The sequence below is a fragment of the Elgaria multicarinata genome, chromosome 14, assembly GCF_023053635.1.
Source record: "Elgaria multicarinata webbii isolate HBS135686 ecotype San Diego chromosome 14, rElgMul1.1.pri, whole genome shotgun sequence".
Lineage (NCBI taxonomy): Eukaryota > Metazoa > Chordata > Lepidosauria > Squamata > Anguidae > Elgaria > Elgaria multicarinata.
In genome coordinates this window covers 16,593,001-16,616,826 of record NC_086184.1, presented here as the reverse complement: position 1 = coordinate 16,616,826, position 23,826 = coordinate 16,593,001, and the positions used below count along the sequence as shown (strand labels likewise).

Below are 23,826 nucleotides of genomic sequence, written 5' to 3'. Positions count from 1 at the left end.
CTGGGCGAGATTAGTCTGGTTGCTAGGAGCGGACTCCCCACGTACACAAAGCGAAGGGTGGCTTTCTCCTCCCCGCGGGCTTCCCTCAGGTGTGGGCGGAGCGAGGGGCGGTCTCTCGAGGGCAGCCGGGCTCGGGGTTGGTCCACCGTGTCTTCGCCTGGGTGGGGTCACAGGGGCGGGGGCGGCAGTGGCTTCAGCAGTGTTGCGTTTGGCTCGGAGGCAGCGGCGCGCTCGGCTTGGGCAGCAGCAGCAGCAACAACAACCACGTCTTTCTGGCCGCCTCGCCGTTGCGGCTGAGTCCGGAGAAAATGACGGACGCCCTGCTGCCCTCGGGCTGCCCGGCGGCGGACCAGAGGGGAGACTGCTATTTCCGAAAGGTGAGGCGGGGGCGCAAAGCAGCGCGGCCATCAGGTTGGGAGCGGGCGGGTGGGTCGTACCAGCTGCTGGTGAATGGATCGGCTTGCGACCCCCCCACCCCACCCCTCTCCCACCCGGCTGCCTAGGCACGCTGTCCTGGGGGATCCAAGCCCCGTTGAACTTCGCGGCGCTCTTACTTCCGAGTAGAGACCTGCCTAGGGTCGTGTTGTTGGCGGAGCGTGAGTGCGCTCCGCCGGGCGTTTGGAAACGGAGACGCGGCTGTGCTGTTGCTGTTCTTGTCCTTTTCCTTAAGCCTTTAGTAGTACCGTCAACACTTGTCTTAATTTGACTTTTAGGAGGTGGTTTCTCTGGTCTCTCTCTCTCTCTCTCCTTTCTCGCTTCCTCTTTCTCTCCTTTTCTCCTGCTTTTAAACAAATTACCCGCACTGGCTCTTTTGGAGGCGGTTTGTAAATACTGCTAATAAAATAGTCATGATGGAATTGAGAGGGCAAGGATGGCTTTTGCTCTGCATTTTGATAAATCTGTTTGCCTACGAGAGAGGCGATTCATTCTTACTTTCTGGAAGCTGTATATTGGGGCGTGAATATAAGAGGGGGCAGTTAAAAATGGCTGGAAATGGTGAGTGAGATTGCTATTTTCTGTTGCGTAGGGTGACCCTATGAAAAAAGGAGGGCAGGGCTCCTGTATCTTTAACAGTTCCATAGAAAGGGGTATTTCAGCAGGTGTCATTTCTATGCATGCAGCCCCTGGTGAAATTCCCTCTTCATCACAACATTTAAAGCTGCAGGAGCTATACTAGAGTGACCAGATACAAAAGAAGGCAGGGCTCCTGCAGCTTTAACTGGTGTGATGAAGAGGGAATTTCACTAGGGGCTGCATGCATAGAAATGGCACCTGCTGAAATTCCCTTTTCTGTGGAACTTTTAAAGACGCAGGAGCCCTGTCCTCCTTTTCATATGGTCACCCTACTGTTGCTTCTCTAACTATTCCCACCGCAATGATATGTATAATATTTAGAGTTGCCTCTTTTTCCCTTTGCCTCTACTGTGCTCTTAATAGTGGCTGGACAGGCAGAAATCCAACAAGGACAGCTTCTCCCAATGGGAACAGCTGTTAGCTTCCCTCCTGTTACTCAGCTGTGGAAGACAGGGAGAATGCATGCATATTTACTGAGAAGTAAGGCCCATACTGTGTTTACTGGGGACTTGTTTCCAGATAAGTATGCATAGGGTTATATCCCCAGGTAAGTATCCATTGTGCTGCATCCGTTGCAGCTTGTATGTGTTTATTTGGAAGTAACTCTCATGAAGTCCAGTGCAACGTACAGTACGTACAGGATTGCCACTTTAGAAAAATTATTTCTCTCCTAATACCTACAAAACCCAGTTTTAAATGCCGTGTGTGTGTGTGTGTGTGTGTGTGTGAGAGAGAGAGAGAGAGAGAGAGAGAGAGAGAGAGAGAGAAATCTCAGCCCTCAAATTTTCAGAATGTAGAAACTCACTATACATTAGGATTTATTAAATCCTATTATAAAGCAAGAAGGCTGCTATTATACCAGCCAAATAGGTACAGCTTGATCTCATGCTGTAGCATTAGGTACTCATTTGGTGCATACCAACGGTTGGTACGCATAAGTAAGAAAACAAGTAGTGAGGAACCTATTAAATAAAGTGGATCTTAGGGTGCATTCCTCCCATTTTGGCAAAGTCTTCTTTTGCTCCATGTAGTCTTTAGAACTGGTATAGAAGCAGACTCTGTCTTCTGTCACTCTTGTACTCCTACATGAGAATTTCAGCCTTTTAAAAGTTAAGTTAGAGTGGCTATATGGAAAGGAGGACCAGGCTCCTGTATCTTTAACGTTTGTATTGAAAAGGGAATTTCAGCAGGTGTCATTTGTATGCATGCAGCACCTGATGAAATTCCCTCTTCATCACAACAGTTAAAGCTGCAGAAGCCCTGTCCTCTTGGCCAGATACAAAAGAAAGCAGGGCCCCTGCAGCTTTAACTGCTGTGATGAAGAGGGAATTTCACCAGGTGCTGCATGTATACAAATGACATCTGCTGAAATTCCCTTTTCTATACATCTTTTAAAGATACAGGAGCCCTGTCTTCCTTTTCATATGGTAACCCTAGTTCAGTGATTTTCCCTTGCAACAAATCAACATGACAGCATTTCCAGAAGGCATCTCGGCTTCTCTCTCTCTCTCTCTCTCTCTCTCTCTCTCTCTCTTTCAAGAGTATGTGCCTGCAATTTCCAGACCAAACCAAGTAGGTGGTTCCATGAACTAAAGCTAAGATGATTTTGGAGCAATGAAGCATTGCAAGCCTATGGGCCTGTTCAGATGACATGGTGGGCTCTGTGATTAGCTTAACCATGCTTCGCTGTGGTTAGCACTAACCACAAGCTGTACGCTCGTACATGACATTGTTAACCCTGTCTGGTTCCTGGTTTCCTTAACCACACGCTAACCGCAAAGGGCCTGAGTCCTTTGGATGTTCTGCCCTGTATCCCATCAGCCCTTGCGCTAAGAGAGCTGGCAGTTGTGCGGTTTAGGCTTTTTAGGCCATACTAAGATTTCGGCCCCTTAACCACAAGTGTGTGTCAGACAACACCTTAAGCTAAAATTAGTGTGCTAACCCTGCTACAGAACAGGGTCAGTGAAGCTGACCACAATGTGGTTAGTGGAGGCACCTGGTTAAGGAAAATGCATGTCAGACAACACATGGAGCCCTGCTGCTTAACCAAAAACCCTTAACCAGCATGGTTAACGGTGTCGTCTGACTATGGCCAGTGTTTCTAGGCTAGCCCATGTACCCTGAGATCCACAAGTCATTTAAGCTGGAGTACTTGGACTTAAGCTGAGCCTGTAGCTCAGTGGTAGAGCACATCCTTTGCACATAGAATGGTCCCAAGTTGCATCCTTTATTAAGAGGATTTTGTAGCAGGTAAGGGGAAAGATCCTTGACTGAGACCCTGGAGTGCAGCTGCCAGTCAATGGAGACAATACTGGACTAGATGGGTAAATACTGTGGCAGCTGGTGCTCCTTGGGCAGGTACTCAATATTCTGAGATTGTCAGAGTTGGGCAGGAGAAGATCATACATGGCACTCGGCAACTGCATACCTTGCATTGGAGCAAATGTACCTGGTCGTGGAGGATTTCTCTGCCCCAACTCAATCACAGCTTTTAAAACTCAGCTAAAAACTTTTCTTTTCCCTATAGCTTTTAAATATTGAGTTTGTTCTGACTCTATACTGTTAGCCTCACCCTACCCGGTGCCTGTTTACACTTCCCTGTGCCTGTTTGCATTCTCCTTCCCTCTTTATTGTTTACTACAACTTATTAGATTGTAAGCCTATGCAGCAGGGTCTTGCTATTTACTGTGCAATCTGTACAGCACCATGTACATTGATGGTGCTATATAAATAAATAATAATAATAAATAATAATAATAAGAGGGTCCCAACCCCATTTGCACCTAATATAGAGCTGCCTCTGGGTATGTAGTCTAACCTGGTAGAAGGCAGCTTCCTAGAATCCAGCCTGGGAATGTAGTACACGATATTCCTTGTGGCTAAGCTGGTCTTTGCCTGATCAGTGACTATTTGAGAGATCACCTAGAAATCCTACTGGGAATGGAGAACCTGTTAATGATGGACTACAACTCCCATTATCTTTGACCTTTGGTATGCTGGCTAGGGCTGGTGGAAGTTGGAACCCAACAACAACTCAAGAGCCATAGGTTCTCTGTGTCCATCCCCCCTCCCTGCTATGTAGGATGCCTTGAGTTCTATGTAAGAAAGTGGGGACATGAATAAACTATGTGCCTGTCTAAGTGGAATATGGATGGGGCGCTGGCTGCACAAAACCCGCTTACAAACTTACTACAGAGAGAGTACCTCGATCCCTCCCCGGCCCAAAAAACATTCTTCACATTCTGATAGGTTATCAAAGCTAGTCTGAAACCTGAGTTAACTTTAGCTAAAAGCAGATAATAATGGAAGCTGCAGGTCTTAGAATTGTAAAGGGAACCGGTTCAAAAGGAAATGCGATAAGGCATTTTAGATTAAGGTGCACCATTTTCAGCCTGCTAGGGACATGACAATAGAGGCAGCTAGCCCCAGGTGAGTACTTAAAAGTTTTGCCAACCTCTCCCTGCATATTAGATTACACAGGTTAAATTTAGGGCACTTCTAAAACCTTGGCAGCCCATTTGTGAACTCCTGACATCAACAGGTTTCAACAGGTGCCTCATGAGAAAGTTATACAAGTGCTGCCATATATACATATAAAACGTACTTGACGGAGCTACCTGTCTGCTTACAATGACAGCATGAAATGTAACATCAGACCTAAATAATATGCAGATAATGATCTGTTTCCATTTTAAACAGTTGAGCAAACATCACAGACTTTCTACATTGAAAGCACTTATCTCTATGAATAGGTATTCAGTTTCTGCCATGGCCAGATATTCTTTTCTACTAATGGATGTTGGGGGTCAGGGCACAATTCTAGGGGGGAAAAATCCCACAATTCCCAGCACACTCCAGCCAGCCATGTTTGCTGGGGACTGCTTGGAGCTGTAGGACTAAAGGTGCTATCCAAAGTGCTGGACCCTATGTCCCAAATGGGCTCAGCACCTCAGATGCTTCCTTTAGAGTTCTGACTGAAACCCAGAGCAGATCCACTGCCCCACTGAAATAGGTGCCACCAGCCTCCAATGATTAGCCCCATACTCTGATCAACCGAGCTAGCCAGCCCACAATGGGGAAAGACCTTTTTCTCCCTAAGAGCCAGTCAAGAATGAACAATGCTGAGCTAGCTGAACAAATAATCTGATCTGGTATAAGGCAGCTTCCTAAGTGGGGGTGGTTGGATAAATTCCTGGAGGAGAAGGCTATCAATGGCTACTAGCCCTGATGGTTATGTGCTACCTCCAGTATCCGAGACAATAAGCCTGTGTGCACCAGTTAATGGGGAACATGGGTGGGAGGGTGCTGTTGCACCATGTCCTGCCTTGTTGGTCCCTGGTCGATAGCTGGTTGGCCACTGTGTGAACAGAATGCTGGACTAGATGGACCCTTGATCTGATCCAGCATCAGGGCACTTCTTATGTTCTAAAATCCTAATAATATTCACTGGAAAGTATTGCTTTTCATTTGTAAAATTCAAAGAAACTGTGTACATAGATTTCCATTTCTTGGCTTGCTTCTATTTATGTCCATGGGTAGCAATTTGGCCTGCATTTGTCCTGTTTAGAACTGATGACCATTATCCTGCATTACAATTATTCTGTATGATTATCCTGCAAAGGTCACATTGTTGTTGTTTTATAAAACTCTTATTTGCATCCTGCTTTAAAATTCTGTCTGTGGCAGCTGAAGTGCTACACCTCTGAGCATCATGCATAATCTTCCCAAACCCATTGGAAACACTCCCCAGGGGTCTGGGATACCCCCCACTTCCTCCTCCTCTATTAGCTCTTACAATAAATAAATAAATCTTGAGCCATTTTATTTGGTGTTGACCATAGGCCGTAACAAAAGGACCAAAGGTATTTTTAGTAGTGCTAATGCAAAGCCAGCTACTCATCTGCTAGTGGTCTTATTTGAGTTTGGATGAGGGGTTTGGAAGCAAAGATTAATACCTTGCTTAGTGCATTGAGATGAAATCTTAGAAATGGCAAATGAAAGCCCTTGAATGGCAACAAGTATTTTCAAAGTATTTAGGCTAATGCAGCAGTATAGGACAAGTCTGTCAACATTCCAGGTGGTAGACAACTGATCAATTGATATTAGAGCCTGCCATTCTACTTCCCTGCCACTTCTGAATCTTATCTATCACCTTGGAATGTGTTATTGTTCTGGTCTGTTTCTTATAAAGGACTATGGTGACCCCACCCCACTTTCTTGAGATTCCTTAAAGAACAGTGGCAGTGACACTGTTTGAACAAGCTGAGCCCCTAGATCAATCCAGATCTCCTTCCAAGTTTTCCTTGGCTTGTTAACTGAGATAAACACTATACGTGTCAAAAAGAAATGGATCCCAAGTTGGAGTTTATGAATCAAGACGAGGAGGGAAATGGCTGTCTTAATATGGTGGTATAAAACCTTCCTTGTGTTTGCCTTTGTTTAACTACCTCGCTTCCCAATTGCACGTATTTTTCTTAAAAATCTGATCTAGTTTCGTTGTACTTTCAACATGGTCAAGGTGTGGTTGCGCGCAAGATGTTCAGTTCTCATTCTTTGCAGACCTGCTCATGTTGGAGCAGATTGCTGAGAGATTAGTCACTGGTATGACATGGCTGTAGGTACAGTAGCTCCAGCATCATGTGCAAACACTTTCTTGCAAGTAGCAAAACTCGGTAACTTCCTTATGACTAAATATCCAGTTCTATATTTAGATGGGACAAGTGAGATATAGATTCAGGAAGAATAAAAGGGCCGTCGCTATTTATAACCAATCTTCATGTGGACAGTACACTTACAGGTGCAGTGGGAAATGTTGAATCTGTCCCCCCACACACTTCACTTTGATTTACACTAGCACTATTAGCCTTGTAATTGACTATAGTAGCCTTGTAACTGACTATATAATACTTTTTGTGCTCCTTTTGTTCTGGCTTGAGATTTCTGTTGAATGATCCCCTCCCTTTGTCTTATTTGAATCTGTTTCCCCCACCTGTCCAAAGAGAAAGAGCACAAGTTTTGACTTTCTGATTTGCATAGTAACATCCAATTAAAACCACTGGTGAGTGATCGCACTTTAATTATTTTCCTGATGTGGATTAAATATTACGACATGCTCATGCTCAAGTTACTTTCCATTTAATTTCTCTCACTGCTTCCTTGCATTTGCTGCTTGACAGTTTATTGAAAAGCTCTTTTTTTCCTATTGGTGTAAAATTACGCCTCAAAACACCCCAGAAACAACAACAAAAATGCATTGTAAAGACGAAGGGTGTGTTACAGTCCTATTTCTTTTGTTCCTCCTTGAGCTCTAAAGGCAGAAAAGTTTTGAAAGGAAGGAATTGCTTCCTGAATTAAAACGAAAGTCACAATGCTCCTTTTTAGTTATAATGGGGAAAGTCAGCAAGAGACTGTTGGCATAAAATCTTGTAAGAAAGAACAAAAGTTGCATATAGTCGAAAGGCAATGATTTCCAGTAAGATGTGTTGGAAATGTTCGGGGACTTGATGGACAAGTCACTACCTTTACAGTTTTTTACCTGTAAAAGGGCATAATAATAATGACATTCCTCACAGTAGGAACAGGCGAAAAACAACAGTGTCCTTAACAGAAAGCACTACATGACTGCAACAAAATTAAGGAAAACAACATAAACGGTTCCAGCAGTTACCTCTTGATTACTGTGTCAACGAATATGTGTACAAAAATATTTATTTCATTAAAAGAATTAAAAACAAATCACAAGGAGGCAAAACGTGTTTCGACAATTTTGTCTTCCTCAGTGGCCCTTTTTTGTTTAAGTCTTGATTTAAATGGAGGATGGGTAATGTAATTTTTTGCTTGGTCATTCTCTATGAACGAAGTAGTTTTAGGATACCAATGTTGGGAAATTGCTCCCACAGTGAATAGCAGATAGGGAGATATTCATGAGAGAGTTTGTTAGCAGCATCTGCTCTTCATTATGGGAGTAATTTCTCAAGTTGTAACTGCTGGTGCCATTTATGTTGTTTTCCTTAACTCTGTTGCAGTCATTCCTCACAGTAGGCTCATCTAGGCTACCATCTTTGTTTCTAACAGTGGAAACCCAGATGCTTCTGGGAAATCCAGAAAGAGGATCCGAGGATAACAACTCTCCTCTGTTGGCCTTCCCCACTAACATCTAGCATTCAAAGGTACCAGAGAACCAAAATTCTCTCTTCAACATTTGAAGGAATGTGCATTAAGCTTCAGAACCCTGCATCCATACCACAGTGGTCACTTTGCATGCAGAAGGTCCTAGCTTCAATTGCTAGCCATCTCCAGGAACGGCTGGGAAGGAATCCCATCTGAATCCTCGGAAAGGTGCTGCCAGTCAGTGTTGACAATACTGGACTAGATGCATCAGTGGCTTGGCAGTATAAGACAGGTTCATAAGTTCAGGTTCATAGCATGGCTGATAGGAAAGGAAACGAAAGGAACCTCTCATGCAAGCACTGAGTCATTACTGACTCTTGGAGGGACGCCAGCTTTCGCTGACATTTTCTTGGCAGGCCTTATAGCGGGGTGGTTTGCCATTGCCTTCCCCGGCCGTTATTACCTTTCCCCCAGCTAAATGGGTACTCATTTTACTGACCTCGGGAGGATGGAAGGCTGAGTCGACTCGAGCTGGCTGCCTGAAACCAGCTTCCGCTGGGATCGAACTCAGTCCGTGGGGAGAGTTTCATGAATATTTCTAACCCCTTCTTAAAACTACCTAATAGCGGCTGTTCCTACATTCCATGGCAGCAAATTCTATGTGTTACTTATGTGTTGTGTGAAGAAGTGATAATTCCAAATCAGTATCATGAATTTTAGGAGTGTTTGAGTGGGTCTCTGAGGAATATCTTGGCAGGAGGTGTGTGTGTGTGTGTTCAGCGTGTTGACCCCCAAAACATTTCCTACTGAAAAGGACTGGGTCTAATGCATAATAAGCCACTTTACTTACAAAGAGTTTTAACTTTGCTGATGCTGAATTGTATTAAGACTGCTGTACAGAAACTGAGGACTAGTTACATGATCAGTAAACTTGCACAGTACTTCTGTTGCTTGAGTCGAGACTATAGGTGGAGAATGCTGTCCATATTGAAACAACCCCCTTCCTCAATTGCACATGCAAAAGTAGCATGATTTGGAAAAGTTTGTTGATTATGTAGTTTGGCTTTGGGAATATCCAAAAATGGCTCAGTTCAGCTTGATTTCAACATACACACACACACACGCGAATTGGGATCCTCATGCAATGATCAGATCCCAGGCCTGTACTCCAGCTGTGCGTTCCCATGCCACACAGCTTCCCCCAACCTTGTCTATGGCAACTACGCATTAGCCATGGTTGCCTGCAAGAGGAAAGTCTACACATGTAGTTCTCTATGCACCCAGATTTCCTCCTACAGATGTCAATGGCTCATGCATGGATTTTAGAGCCGGGGCCAGGGGAAACCGCATGATCTTGGGGGCGAGGCTAGCGTCATGTCCCTCCTCCCTGGAAATGTCATGAAGAGATGTGTGTAATGTACGAAAGGAAGCTGCAGCTTGAATGGGATGTAGGGGAGAGAAGTACTATAGCAAAAAGGTGTCTCCGTGCAGGTTGAGTTTTGCAGAGTACCTGGAAGATCAACTATGATGGAAATAACCCCAGCTTCTTTTTAACTAAATAGGGATGAATATGTTCCCCCTTTTCCATGGTTGGAAATTTGATAGAAGAGGGTGTGTGTATGCGTTTCCTGCCCTTGTCAAAGGATTTAGAGAAAGAAGATCTTAAATTGACGTCTGTCTTTGGAACGCACATCTCGTGCTTCGGCTGGGTAAACAGCACAAACAAACAGTATCAGTCAATTTCTATTTACACATGGGATTATCATGTAGTTCCCAAACCTTTATCTGAGGGGTTTCACCACTGGTTCATGCCCCCCCCCCACACACCTTTTGTTCAGAGACCTCCGGTTTGTTGAATTCCACAGCCGGAGACTGGGGCAGGGGAGAAAACAAACTTGCTTCCAGTTTACAGCTTCTCTGTCTGGGATCCTGGAGGTAATGCTAAATTGCCAGAAGGGGCCAATAGGGTGGCCGTGTGTCCCACCTAACAGCCTTCTATTTGAAGGTGTCCTCTATTTGAATGGCTGTCTGGTCTGAGCATCAAGAACCAAGAGAAGGGTCCTTGAACATGCCCATTAACTGGTAGCACTGGATGATAGGCACACAGATTCTCTAGTCTTTCCACTATGGTGGTATGTGTTGCATTTCTGCTCCAGGAAGCCCCTTGGATAACACCTTTAGAGTTACTACTGGTTCTGACTGAAACCCGGACCAGATTTACCACCCCAGTGACATCAGAGCCACCAGCCTCCACTGCAGAGGTATACTGCGTCCGTGTATATCATGGAGGTTGCATTCAGCTATAGCGACTAATGGAAGTTGATAGAACCACAGAGTTGGGGAAGGGCTTGTCGGCCATCTGGAAATCTAGTGCTAGAGCATCTCAGATACATGGCTGTCCAGATGCTGCTTGAAGATACGAAACTGTTGCATCTTGGAGTAGAGAACTCCAAAAGCTTAGGGACATATTACATGAGGAAGTACTTCCTTTTGTCAGATTGGCTTCTTGGGATGACCAAAATTCAGACGGATATGGGAAGTAAACGAGAGTTCTTTAATTTAGAGGATGCGGGCGAACGTGTTGTTGGAGCTCCTTGCCAGTGCCAGCTCCAGGTTTTTGAAGGCCCTTGGGCTCCAGGAGGTCTACCTTCTCACCGCCATTGTCCCCAGCTGCAATTGCTCATCCTCCTCTTGTTGGCTTGACAGGCAGAGAGCCAATGAGTTGCTCTTCCTTTCCACCACTACCATTATCTGGGCCAGAGTAATAGGCAGGTAAACAAGAAGGTTGCAATGGTGAAGAAGAGACAAAAGTCCTGGGGGCTCCGTCAATGAGCCTCTAGTTGGGTGTGGGCCCCTTCACAGGAGCCCAACCATGCCTATCCTTGACACTGGCCCTGCTCCTTGCCCAGGCAGATCTTTCTGCACACAAAAGTATTTACTGTGTCAAGTGTTTGTTTGCTCTGGAAGTACGACAGGAACATTAGGTGGAGCCGAATGTCTCATTTTTTTAACCACTGAGGCACACCCAGGTCCAACACAACATCACCTTCTCTGTACCGTTAATGTATGTCTCAGCTTATCAGCTGGAACACCCACTGTGTCACCTGTGGTGCCTCATATCCACTGGCAACACTGAACACAAATCAGATACCTCTTCTGCAGAGCAGTTGAGCAAACAGAGCTTGGTTTATATTGCAGGTGGATTTCTGATTTTGAAAGTTGTCGTTGTTTAAAGATGAGTCTGTGTGCAACTGGATGAAGATACCTGGTTTCTGCTTTTTGTTTCGCCACAAGGGTCGTCCCCCGACCCCCCAGTTTGGTAACATCTCCACTGATTATCATATTTTGTTGTTAAGTTTAGGGTGTTCCCCTAGGCAGGGCTAATTTATTGTTAACTGCTTTGAGAGCATTGGCTGTGAAGCAGGCTATAAATTAGAGTAATAACCATGGAAATACTGACAGTGGATTCAACCCAGGTTTAGTCATTCGAAGAAATTGTGGGGGCCCAAATTAGTTGTGACTAAAGTACCACTGATTTCAGTGGTCTACTCTAAGACTAACTAAATCTGGGTCCTTTCCAGTATCTCTAGAAGTGACATTGAATACACAATAATGCTCTGTTTGCAGAATCGAAAGCTTATACCGTGCATTATAGAATGCTTTATGTGTTTGGTTCTTATGAAACTCCAGCATGTATCTAGTTCTTACAAGTGTAAGAAAGTTTGCATTAACACTAGCAAGGTTTTCAGTGCTCCACCCATACCCTATAATCTTGTGGCAACAATGTACACCTATCTAAATAGAATTCCTGTTTATCGTAAAGTTCCCATTTCTCTCAAGCCACTTGGAGAAATGAGGTAGCTCTGAATATAAGGTTCAATATCCCTTCCACTGCTTAAATATTTGCTAGTCCCTGTAGGGCTTGCTCAGACATTACGTCCTGTGAGAAATCTTGGTGTAGTTCATGTTCTACTGGTTGGCAGTAGACTAGCAACGGTTTCCAACTCCAAATTAATTAACAGCAAAAACCAACCCCCACCTCAAATTAAACTTCTGAAATTAAGAAAGCTTGGGGATAACCAGGAATGGATTTTGTGTGTGGAAAGACTCTGAGTTTCATTCATATGTGATACTCAAAACAAATTTCTGGGCTCTGAATCCCTTTAATTCAAAGTCGATGCCTCTTGCGCCAGGCTCCAGATGATGGATGGATCTCGGGGGTTCTAGTAAACCCAAAGTAGATCAGGCAAGCCTGTAGTATGTCCACCCTGATGATTACACCATCTTTACCTGGGGGGGGGGGGCATAGAGAAAGACATGCCCTTTGTATGCCCTTTTACCATAATGACTCCTCTCCTCCAGAGGAATCCCCAACTATTTCCTAGTCACAATTGTGAGAAATTTACCTCTAATTTCCCTAACAAAGGAGATAACTTGACAGCTTTGTCAGGGCTATTAAGGCAGTCTCCAGCAGTACTCCTGGATCTATTAACCTGTCGACACTCCCCCCCCATCCCATCTTACAACATGAATCCAGGTTTTACAGTGTTGGTCTTAATGCAGAGTTAGAAAGGGGAAAAAAATCTGTCTGGAGTCCGATCAGGGGGCAGGAAACTGCTTTGTACCAGTTGAGATCATTTGTCCATCATTCTCTCCAGCAACTGTTGTCCAGGCTCTCAGTGAGGACTTTCTCATCCTTTGCTACCTGATCCTCTTTCATCTGCAGTTGCAGGAGATTGAACCTGAGACCCTCTGCATACAAAGCATGTGTTCTCCTGCTGAGCTATGGCCTGTTCCCCATGTTCAAACACATGTGGTAAGGAATAGCCTGGATTAGATGTTGCTTTCTTCCCATGGTGCAGGGAGGGGGGGCACATGTGCACCTGAGAGTCTTAACCCAATAAGCATTTCCCCCCCGGAAGCAACACCTGACCTAGACCCGCATATTAGAATTTCAGGTCTTCCTCGCTGTTGGTTTCAGAGCAAATCTCATCAGTAACCAGAGATTAATTCACGGTGACATATTGTTCAGGAAGTTTGGCAAACAGGATACTTCCTGGAGACGATGATGTAAGTTCTTGGGCGGACTTTACACACACGCTCCCAACTGCCCTGGTTTACAAGGAACAGCCCCTATTTTGGGGGACTGGCCTGTGGTAAAACTACTTTCCCTCTTCCCCCCCCCCCCTTTGGGCAAAGGCCTAGATGACACACTAAGCCATGGTTAGACCGCTAACCCTTTTGCAGCACATGGTTAGTGAGGGTGTTTAAACCATGGTTAGGTAGCCACCATGGTTAGAAATGGTTCACGTGACATGGTAAGCCATAATGTTTAGCTCGAAATGCTTCAACCACCATGGCTTAGTGTAATTGTCTGAACAGGGTCATTACAATTTTGCTAGGGTGAGTCGCCAGGCTGGGCACGCTTCCTCCTCCTCCAGGTCTGTGGAAGACAAATCTTTTGAGTCAGCCCCTAACTGTTAAAGCAGGGCTGGGGAATGTCGGAGCTGGGAGCCAAACCCGGCTCTCCAGCATCATCAGATGCCACACCTCCCCTCACTGTGGTTTCCTCCAGTCCCCTCCCCCCCCCCCCCCGGCACGAGCTGGCCCATAAGGAAAGCTGAGCAAAGGAAGATAGATGCTTTTGAACTGTGGTGTTGGAGGAAAATTCTGAGAGTGCCTTGGACTGCAAGAAGATCAAACCAGTCCATACTCCAGGAAATAAAGCCAGACTGCTCACTTGAGGGAATGGTATTAAAGGCAAAACTGAAGTACTTTGGCCACATAATGAGAAGACAGGACACCCTGGAGAAGAGGCTGATGCTAGGGAAAGTGGAAGGCAAAAGGAAGAGGGGTCAACCAAGGGCAAGATGGATGGATGATATTCTGGAGGTGACAGACTTGACCTTGGGGGAGCTGGGGGTGGTGTCAGCCGACAGAAAGCTCTGGTGTGGGCTGGTCCATGAAGTCACGAAGAGTCAGAAGCAACTGAACAACAACAAAAGCTTAGTCACTAGCAGTTAGAGCTTTAAGCCACAGGGTGCTGGTATCTTGTGTGGTTTTGGCTCCTCCCCTTTTTCCTTTGGCTCTGCCCAGCCTTGGAAGGGAGCCCCTGTGAGCTTCTCTTTAATCGAACTCCGCCCTTGGGCTGAAAGCGTTTCCCTGCTCCTGTGTAAAGGCAACAGCTGTATTTTGTGTCGAATGCATATTCATGTGCTTGCACAAAAGTGATAATTCAGATGCTTTCAAGGGCACTGCCGGCCAAGTTCCCATGCTGCCAAAGCTCACTGTGAACTGATGGTATTGGATTGATGGATAGCTGTGGGTTTTTTTGAGGATTTTAAAACCGTGCAGGGCCAGGTATTGCAGAGTAAGAACATAAGAGCCCTGCTGGATCAGACCAAGGATCTATCTAGTCCAGCACTGTGTTCACACAGGGGCCAACCAGCTGCCGACCTGGAACCCACAAGCACCCTCCTGCCCATGTTCCCCAGCAACTGGTGCATGTAGGCTTACTGCCTCTGATACTGGAGTTAGCACATAGCCATCAAGACTAGTAGTAAGTAAATACAGGAGGAAACTTCAGCAATAGCTGCATTCTAATGTAATTCTAGACCATAGTTTAACATTTCAGGAGTACATCTAGCCTCCCCCCAGGCTCATGAGCTCACTGCTCCTCCTCTGGCTTGGCTGTGAAAAGATCGGAAGCGCATCCGTTTTAGATGAACCACAGCTCAGCATGCCAATTGAACCCGAATCTTAACTGTAATTAGTGAAAACAAACCAGCTTCAGAAATGATGGTTTGAAGCTGGCTTATTTCCACTAACCATCATTGAGCTCAACTGCCGTTTCCCCAGGTGAGGCTGACAGTTAATCAAAACCAGGAGTAAAAGCTTCTAAACTCTTAACGTTCGGCCACACCGGAGGGGAAGGGGAAACACAAGAGCCCAAAGCTCCCTGTGGCTCATTCTCATAATCCCCCAATCATGGTTTGGTGTTGCATCTGAACTAGACAATTGTGGAACTGGGGTCAGGTGTAGTGACTAGAGTGCTTACTACGGTAGTATGTCCCTGTTTTCATCTCTGAAATGTAGATGGGCATGCTTTACAGACTTAGGGTTAAATCCAATGTTACACTGAACAGAAGTCCAATAGCGCAATGGGACTCCTTCTCTTTATTCTTCCCCTCCAGCATCCTGCACCCCCCCCCAAAAAAAATCTGCTTCAGAAGTTTCCCAGCCCTCTGGAGCAAGTTTTGAGGTGTGTGAAAGGCTGCAGTGGGAGGGGGAATTGCCCCCCCCCCCCGGTTCCACTGATGAAGCTGTTCCTTCAGGGGAATCACCCACAGGGCCGGTGCCAGACTATTTTGCGCCCTAGGCAAGGTGAGCTACTTTCACCCCCACCCCACCCCCCAAAATGCCAACTTTGATTTTTAAGAACATATGTTTCCTGGAAAAAATAAGAAATACAAAACTTGAAACTGCTAAATTTATTTTAAAGTGCAAGAAATACGTCATGCCAATTATAGCAAACAAATTGGAGAGGAACGTCTATGGGTCTAAAATGCATTATTTAATAGGAATATCACCTCCAAATCATCCCCTCCAACTCACACGCATGCACGCACACACACACTCAGCATCACTCACTCCAAACAAACACATGCATGAACACATGCATTCACTCAAAGACCCTGTGCAGCCCGTTCACCCATACATTCTCTCTCTCTGTCTCTCTCTCTCTCTTCCGGGCGTGTTCTGGAAGTCCGAACGTGGAACCGCCCCACCCCAGCGTCCCTGGCTTCGCTTCGGCTGGGTGGGCGCGGGCCGCCATCTCACCCACCCAGGCCCAGCTGAATCTTTGGGCTGGCCTGGCTCACAGCCAACGCATGTGAGTGCTGCGCTGTGCCCGGCGCCCCTCTTAGCTTGGCGCTCTAGGCGGCCGCCTGAGTGGCCTCTATGGTAGCACCGGCCCTGATCACCCCATGGATTCAACTCATTATAAATATCACTGAAAGAGCTGCGTCTTTCTACCACAGCCCTGATCATGAATTAAGAACAGGTTAGGTGCTTAGACAGTTGGTCTCCTGTCAGCTGGTGTGATTCTTTCTGCATGCTGGAATCGGCTCCTGCAGTGTACTTTTTCTCCAAGGCTTCCTGCATTTGCCAAAATCAGATTTCAAGTAGGACTTTGTGTTCCCTGGGAGCAAAAGCTACTGCAGGACGCCGCGGCATTTAGGCAATTATTTTGTCATCGGGGCAAACCAAGCCATAATTTACGAGACTTTAAATGCTCTTTAAAGGCTTTATGACTTTAAAATACGGAAGAAGTTATGAAGACAAGGTGCTCCAATCCCCTGAGAAGGTGACCCTATGAAAGAAGCCAAGAAAACAGCTTGGGCAACATCTCTAGGTCATTGTTTGAGAACATGCTAAGTTAGCTTTCCCCAGCCTGGTGCCATCCAAATGTTTTGGACAACAATTTCCATCATCCCCAACCTGTGTGGCCAATGGTCAGGGATTATGATCAAAAACATCTGGAAGGCACCAGATTGGTCAAAACATCTGGAAGGCACCAGGTTGTGAAAAGCTGCATTAAGTCTATTCATTTCTGACAGCCAGAAAGGAGAGGCCAGGCAGAATGGACTTGTGCGCCATTTACCTTATTTTTTAAAGGCATGCCCATTATTTCTGAAACATTATAGACGCTCTGAAGATTCATGCATCAAGCAGTTTTCGCCCAAGAATGGGGAAGCAGCCCTCCTTTTATATGCTGGGTAATATTTTGCACAGGTTTCTTTTCTGGACTCAAGATAGTTAACTTGTGATGGTGTCTTTAACTCCCTTTGACCAGCCATCATACACTGGGAATATTGCTGTTGGTGTTAAGCAAACTCTTTTAACTCTGTTCTGCAGTCATGATAATATTTGAACTTCTTATCCATCTGTAAGAGCTTTTCTTTTTTGAATTTATCAGCCACCACAAAAATGAAAACACTTCTGTTTTAAATATATAACAGACATAGAATGCCTTCTGGTTTCCTGTATGCAGGCAAGACTTTTTATCTAATCAAGATTTTGTAGCAGAATGTTGAAGAGAAACACACCTCCTAAATCATTATGAAGCCTTCATGTGGGCAGTCAAATTTTCAGCCATCAAAAATAGACAGGACTGGGGGGGGGAAATACTTTGAATTCTTGGAAGAAGAAGAAGAAGAAGAAGAAGAAGAAGAAGAAGAAGAAGAAGAAGAAGAAGAAGTTGCTGAAGTAGTTGAAGTTGCTGAAGTTGTTTAAAGGTGTCTATACTTTATACAAATATTTCAAAATTCCTAAGCGGTGGCATCAAATGCTTAGAGGACTGAAGCAAACCACCTGCTCACTTGACCCTTGCCCATGCTGGCTGATTAAGAATGCCAGAAGAGGTCTGGCCATATGAACGGTGGAGTTGGCGAAGGCTTTCTTAAATGAGGACCATGTTCCAAGTATATTAAAAGGGGCAATTGTAAAACCTCTTCTGAAAAAGCTCTCATAGGGCACCACCATCTCTAACTTACTATTTTTGAGGAAAGTGTTGCATGGTGGCAACACTCAGTTCCAGGCTTTCTTGGACAGTGCTGATTATTGAGTTCAGTAATCGCAATTTGGGTTGAGGCCTGATGTTGGGGGCTGAAATGGTTTTGGTGGACAACCTGTGTCAGGACCTCTTGGTGGCCTTTGATACAATTGACCATGTACCTTCCTTATACACCTAGCCAGGAGGCAGTATTTTACAGTGACTCCAGTCCTATTTGGTGGGTTGTTGTTGTTGTGGGTCATTCCCAGAGGGTGATTCTGGAACACTATTGTTTGACCAGTTGGCCTATGGGACTCGTGTTCTGTTCTGCCCTAGCCAGCATAGCCAGTGGTGACTGCAGTTGTAGGCTAAAACATGTGGAAGGCCAGCAGCTTTATGTACAGCTCGGATGTACATAAAGCTGCTGCATTGGATGTGGGCTAAGAGTGGGAGGCTTAATCGAGACATACGATTGGGTTGTTCAGAAGTACTGTTGATCAGTAAGAATTTGGAATGAACAGATTTTGCAAAAATCCGTTCCATCTGCATTTTGCAGCTTGTAAGGTGCCTTCTGTTCCGTCAACCGTTCAGTGCCAGAATTGGATTTTTTCCCAATTTCCCGAATTTGCACAAATTTGCATTTGTGCAAATTTGCAGTTACGAAAATGTGTACATGACCTCGGTGGCCGGGAAGTTGGTAAGAGGGAAGGCACTTCGTACACTAGTAACAAAACCTTAAAACTGGTCCAGTAGCTGATAGGCGCGACTGCAGTTCCCTTAACAAAAGAGTTACATGTGAAAAGGGGCAGCTCCCGATAACAGCCGAGCTGCTGCATTCTGCACTACTTCCAGTTTCTGGAATAGCCTTAAGGGCAGCCCCACACACGGCCGGGGCCAGACTATTTTGCGCCCTAGGCAAGGTGAGCTACTTTCACCCCCACCCCACCCCACCCCACCCCCAAAAATGCCAACTTTGATTTTTAAGAACAGATGTTTCCTGGAAAAAATAAGAAGTACAGAACTTGAAACTGCTAAATTTATTTTAAAGTGCAAGAAATACGTCATGCCAATTATAGCAAACAAATTGGAAAGGAACGTCTGTGGGTCTAAAATGCATTATTTAATGGGAATATCACCTCCAAATCATCCCCCCCCAACTCACACACACACACACGCACACACACACTCAGCATCACTCACTTCAAACAAACACATGCATGAACACATGCATTCACTCAAAGACCCCATGCAGCCCAGCCCGTTCACCCATACATTCTCTCTCTCTCTCTCTCTCTCTCTCTCTCTCTCTCTCTCTCTCTCTCTCTCTCTTCCGGGCGTGTTCTGGAAGTCCAAACGTGGAGCCGCCCCACCCCAGCGTCCCTGGCTTCGCTTCGGCTGGGCGGGCGCGGGCCGCCATCTCACCCACCCAGGCCCAGCTGAATCCTTGGGCTGGCCTGGCTCACAGCCAACGCATGTGAGTGCTGCGCTGTGCCCGGCGCCCCTCTTAGCTTGGCGCTCTAGGCGGCTGCCTGAGTGGCCTCTATGGTAGCACCGGCCCTGGCCCCACATTGCAGTAATCCAGCCTTGAGGTTACTAATGCCTGTACCACTGTGGCCAAGCTATCCACAGCACAGGTCCCACTTGTAGAAACAACTGAATGGAGCAACAAAAGGGCTGTGGATGAATCTCAGTGAAAGAAGTAAGACTGAGGGCACCATCCATGCTGGCTGGGGCCTGCTGGAAATTGTAGGCCTTATTTCTGTATAAACACTCATCAGATTTCAGATTGAGTCAAAGATGAAACCCTTCTTTGCTCCCCCTTTTGTAAGAAGATCAGGTACTCCTGTGCTGGACGGACCTGTATAATTTTAAAAATGCAGGCAGAGCTCAGCTTTATCTACTTAGGGAGGCATTCTTTCATCCATCCATCCATTCATTCTTCCTTTCCTTGGTCATCAGCTTTGGATAAATAATGTGTTTTCTGTAATCTAGGGATGTAACCCTTTTGCGGAGACTGGACGGAGCAAATTGCAAAATCAAAGGGCAGTCCTGAACCAACAGATCCTGAAAGCGGTGCGAATGAGAGCTGGCGCTGAGAACCTTCTACGGTATGTTCCCACGATTTCCCTCCTCTCCGGCCTGCGGTTGCAAAATGCAGCCTTTGTTCCTTTCAGCAGGAGCAGCCTCCAGCTCCCAGCCAGCGGCCCCATTGCTCCCAGTATCTTGTAGTTGGAAATTTTGCACACGGATTGTTGTTACGCTCCTAGGTTAACATCTCTCCTAGGAAAATGCCTGCTCTAAAAAAACCCGAACAACAATAACAATCCCTCTTCCCTATTTATTTCCAGAAACTTCCTTTTAAAATCAATCAATTAAAATGTTTTATATGCCTCCTTTTGTCACAACAAAAATGGATAACAGCAATAATAAAAGAAGCCATACAGAATCGATACGGCATCAGCATTTCGAGTAAACGCAGTAATAAATGATTTATAAGTACTTTTCAAGCTAAAATAGCAAGTAGCTAAAATTTATTACATTTATATACCGCCCCACAGCCGAAGCTCTCTGGACGGTTCACAAAAGCTAAAAACATTAAACATTAAAAGTATACAAAATTTAAAAACCATCAGAGTCATAAAAACAACAGTACAAAAACAGCAGCATTCATTTAAAACAACAGTTCTGGGGTCCATTAAAAAACAAAGTTAGCGTTGTTCAGTGCTGTTAAATGCCTGGGAGAAGAGAAAAGTCTTGACCTGGCGCCTGAAAGATAACAATGTTGGCGCCAGGCGAGCCTCATCGGGGAGATCATTCCATAATTGGGGGGCCACCACTGAGAAGGCCCTCTCCCTTGTTGCCATCCTCCGAGCTTCCCTCGGAGTAGGCACTCGGACGAGGACCTTAGATGTTAATGGAAGAATAGTTTCTTTTCCCCTGCTCCCCCTTCAGCCATTTGCAAGCCCCCAAAAGTCTCTCAAGAGGGATAGGGGCCTCTCCGATTTGGGATGGGGCACCGGGGTTGGGGGCTGTTGAGGAGGAAGGGGAGGAAATGGGGAACTTTCCCTCTGTGAACATCCATAATTTAATTTATCTAAGGCTCCACACGCCTCCCCCCACATATATTGTCCATTCTCCTCTTTCCCAGGAGCCTCCCTCCCGCTACACATAGTGCAACCCACATTATTCAGGTCCCATCGTCCCCGTCCCCCCCCGGCACTTCTGGGGAGGCTTTTTGAGGTGGGAGGAGGGAATGGGAAGCTTTCCTTCTGTGAAAACCCTTAAGTTACATTAAGGAACCTATTCATTTGTTCAGGGATGGGGAACCTCTGGCTCTCCAGATATTGTTGGACTCTAACGCCATCAGCCCCAGGCGAAGAGCCATGCTGGATCAGGCCAAAGGCCTATCTAGTCCAGCATTTTGTTCACACAGATGCCTGTAGGAAGCCCACAAGTAGGACATGCGCTCAACAGCGCCCTCTCACTCATGTTCTCCAGCAACCAGTCTTGAGAGGCATACTTTTCTGTTTATCCCTTGCCTCTATTTTTCCGCCACAGAACTCAGATCAGAGCACTACACGAACAGCATTTCCTTTCCTGCTTTCCCACTACATAACCTCCAGGTGGCACTGTGGTATAGTGGAATGTCCAAATGCGCAAGTGGAAAAAGCGGTTTCTTTTGCTTTCACAATTAAATGCCGCATTTTTACTTCTCTAAAAAATCTCTCTGTAAGTGCTTGGTAGACACATTAGCAAAACTGGAGGGTCATGATGCCATCTAAAGAACCCATAAACAACTACGAGTAGGAAATAACGAGCACACAATAAATGCCTAGTGTAGAAAAGCCCCTAGAGGTAATATATAGCCGTCATGAGTAGTAGCCATCTGGTGCAGTTATCTTCCTAGAATATGCCTAATCTTCTCCCAAATTGGGAGACATTGTACAACATGGCCAGTGGTCAGAGATGATGGGAGTTGTAGGCCAACAACGACTGGAAGGCTATGAGTTCTCCACCCTTGCTTTAGTTTGTCTTCAACTAAAGTATTCTGTAAAAGTCTGAGACGCTAGCATTATCTGAAAGCCATTCCACATTCGCCTTTCTGGCAATAGGCCAAGTCAATTTTGAAACGGGAGTGTTCGTATCAGTTCTTAAGGGCTGGGGGTAGGTTTAAGCAATCTTAGAAATGTAGAGAATGCCAGTATGGGAGCTTTGCAGGCCCCCTATACAATAAAGAGGCTGTTCTCCAAGCACTCTGAAAGGTGCATATCCTTTTCTTTTGGCAGAGTGACAACCAACAACAAAGTGAAGGAACAGGTGCTTCTTGAACTCAGTTACGTAAACTCAGATCTGCAGATTCTCAAGGAAGAGCTGGAAGGACTCAATATCTCCGTCGAGGTCTATCAGAACGCTGAGTGAGTGGGGAAAGGCGTCACGGCATTATTGTCCCGCTGCTACCTGGGGGGAAAAATACAAATGTTTGGCTGAGGGAGAGCCTCGGAAAAAGGGCAGGGTACAAGGTGTCTTGGTAAATGCTCAGAAAATGCTCAGTCTGATCTAGCTGTTGACTGAGGGTTCGGTCGGCTATTTACCTTCCTCCCTGGGAAAGGTATTAATTAATTCTGATCCCTAATCCTCAGAAATGCTTTCGAAGAGGTGGATTGAAGAGTGGAGTAGCAGAGAGGACTAAGGCTAAATTCTTCCCTTGTATTAATTTGCTCAAAGCCAACAGACAAAGCAGGGAGTGGATTTGCACCGGGACATTTAATGCCAGGCCCCGGGCAAATGTAAATACTATTTTTTTTCCTCTCGTCATTTGTCCCTCTTATTTAATAGTTTCCCTCCCTCATCCATTTTTTTTTTAAAAAATTGGCAAGTCTCTTAAAATTGAGGCCCATCGTTGTTGATGAAGGGGCTGTGGTGAAATTGCGAGAGGTCACAACCGGTAGCAACTTGTGGACCAGCGTGAGCCGGGGTGTGGGGGAGAAGGGATCTGAATGCTCTAATCCAGCCCACTGAGCTTCCCCATCTGGTCTATGAAGACTTGGGCTCCCTCCATGGGGACTCCGCTCCCCAAGCCTGGAGGCTACCAGGGGTTTTGAGGAGGCTACCAAGGGTTTTGAGGAGGTTGCAGGGACAGGGACCCCAAAGTGTGGTGTATTGGCTAGAGTGTTGGACTGGGAGATGGGAGATCCGGGTTCTAGTCGCCACTTGGCCATGGAAACCCACTGGTTGACTTCGGGCCAGTCACAGACTCTCAGCCCAACCTACCTCACAGGGTTGTTGTTGTGAGGATAAAATGGAGAGGAGGAGGAGGATTACGTTTGCCGCCTTGGGTTCCTTGGAGGAAAAAAGGCGGGACATAAATCCAATAAGTAAATCAATAAAGAGAAGGTGAATGGCATGGAAAGGAATCCCCTTCTCTGCTTAGTTTACGTTTCCCCCTACTTCCTGCACAGCTCCCCCTCCCGATTGAGAGGGGGGGAGAGCACACTAAATGCTGCATGCTCTGCGGAGCACACTTTGATCCTGCTTCTCATTCCCCGAGGAGCCCGAGTGGAGCCGGCTGCACGCTCAGCTGGTCGCGGGCTCAGCCAGTGCTTGCAGGGGAAGGCGAAGGAAAAGCTCCCGGAAGAAGTGAAGGACGAATGAAGCCTGCTCCCCGGCTGAAGCACCAAATGGGAAGGCTGAGGGCTGGGTGGAGGGTCATCTGCTCCCCCTAAAAGTAATTCCCCACCCTTGCTGTAAGGACAGAGGAGGCCCCTGCGGTTATGGGAGGGTGTGGCTTGTTGACGGCTCAGCAGGGTTGTGGTGGCCAGGGATAGCGGATGATGGCATCGGCCTATGCACCTCTTGGGCAATGCTCACCATTTTCCAGGTGTGGAAAACGCCTGCCCTGTGTAGCCTTGTTCATCCCTCAGTCGCTTGAACACACACACACACACACACACACACACACACACACACACACACATTGCAACAGCAACAGATTAATTTGGAGAGAGGGAAAATGCAAAATGCCTGCATCTGTTCAAAACAATAGCAGCTGATCGGTTGTGAATTAACAGCTGGAGACAGCTGTGACAGAC

At 46.0% G+C, this 23,826-nt stretch overlaps 1 protein-coding gene across 1 annotated transcript in view; it reads left to right on the top strand.

Moving 5' to 3' along the window:
* Nucleotides 1-213: 213 nt before the first annotated feature.
* Nucleotides 214-23,826, top strand: part of RHPN2 (rhophilin Rho GTPase binding protein 2) — a 52,083-nt gene continuing 28,470 nt past the window's right edge. Inside the window, exons 1-3 of the mRNA XM_063140962.1 lie at nucleotides 214-377; nucleotides 19,730-19,845; nucleotides 22,024-22,152. Coding sequence (XP_062997032.1) covers nucleotides 309-377; nucleotides 19,730-19,845; nucleotides 22,024-22,152 — 314 coding nt within the window. The 5' untranslated portion in view covers nucleotides 214-308. The remainder of the gene's footprint in view (nucleotides 378-19,729; nucleotides 19,846-22,023; nucleotides 22,153-23,826) is intronic.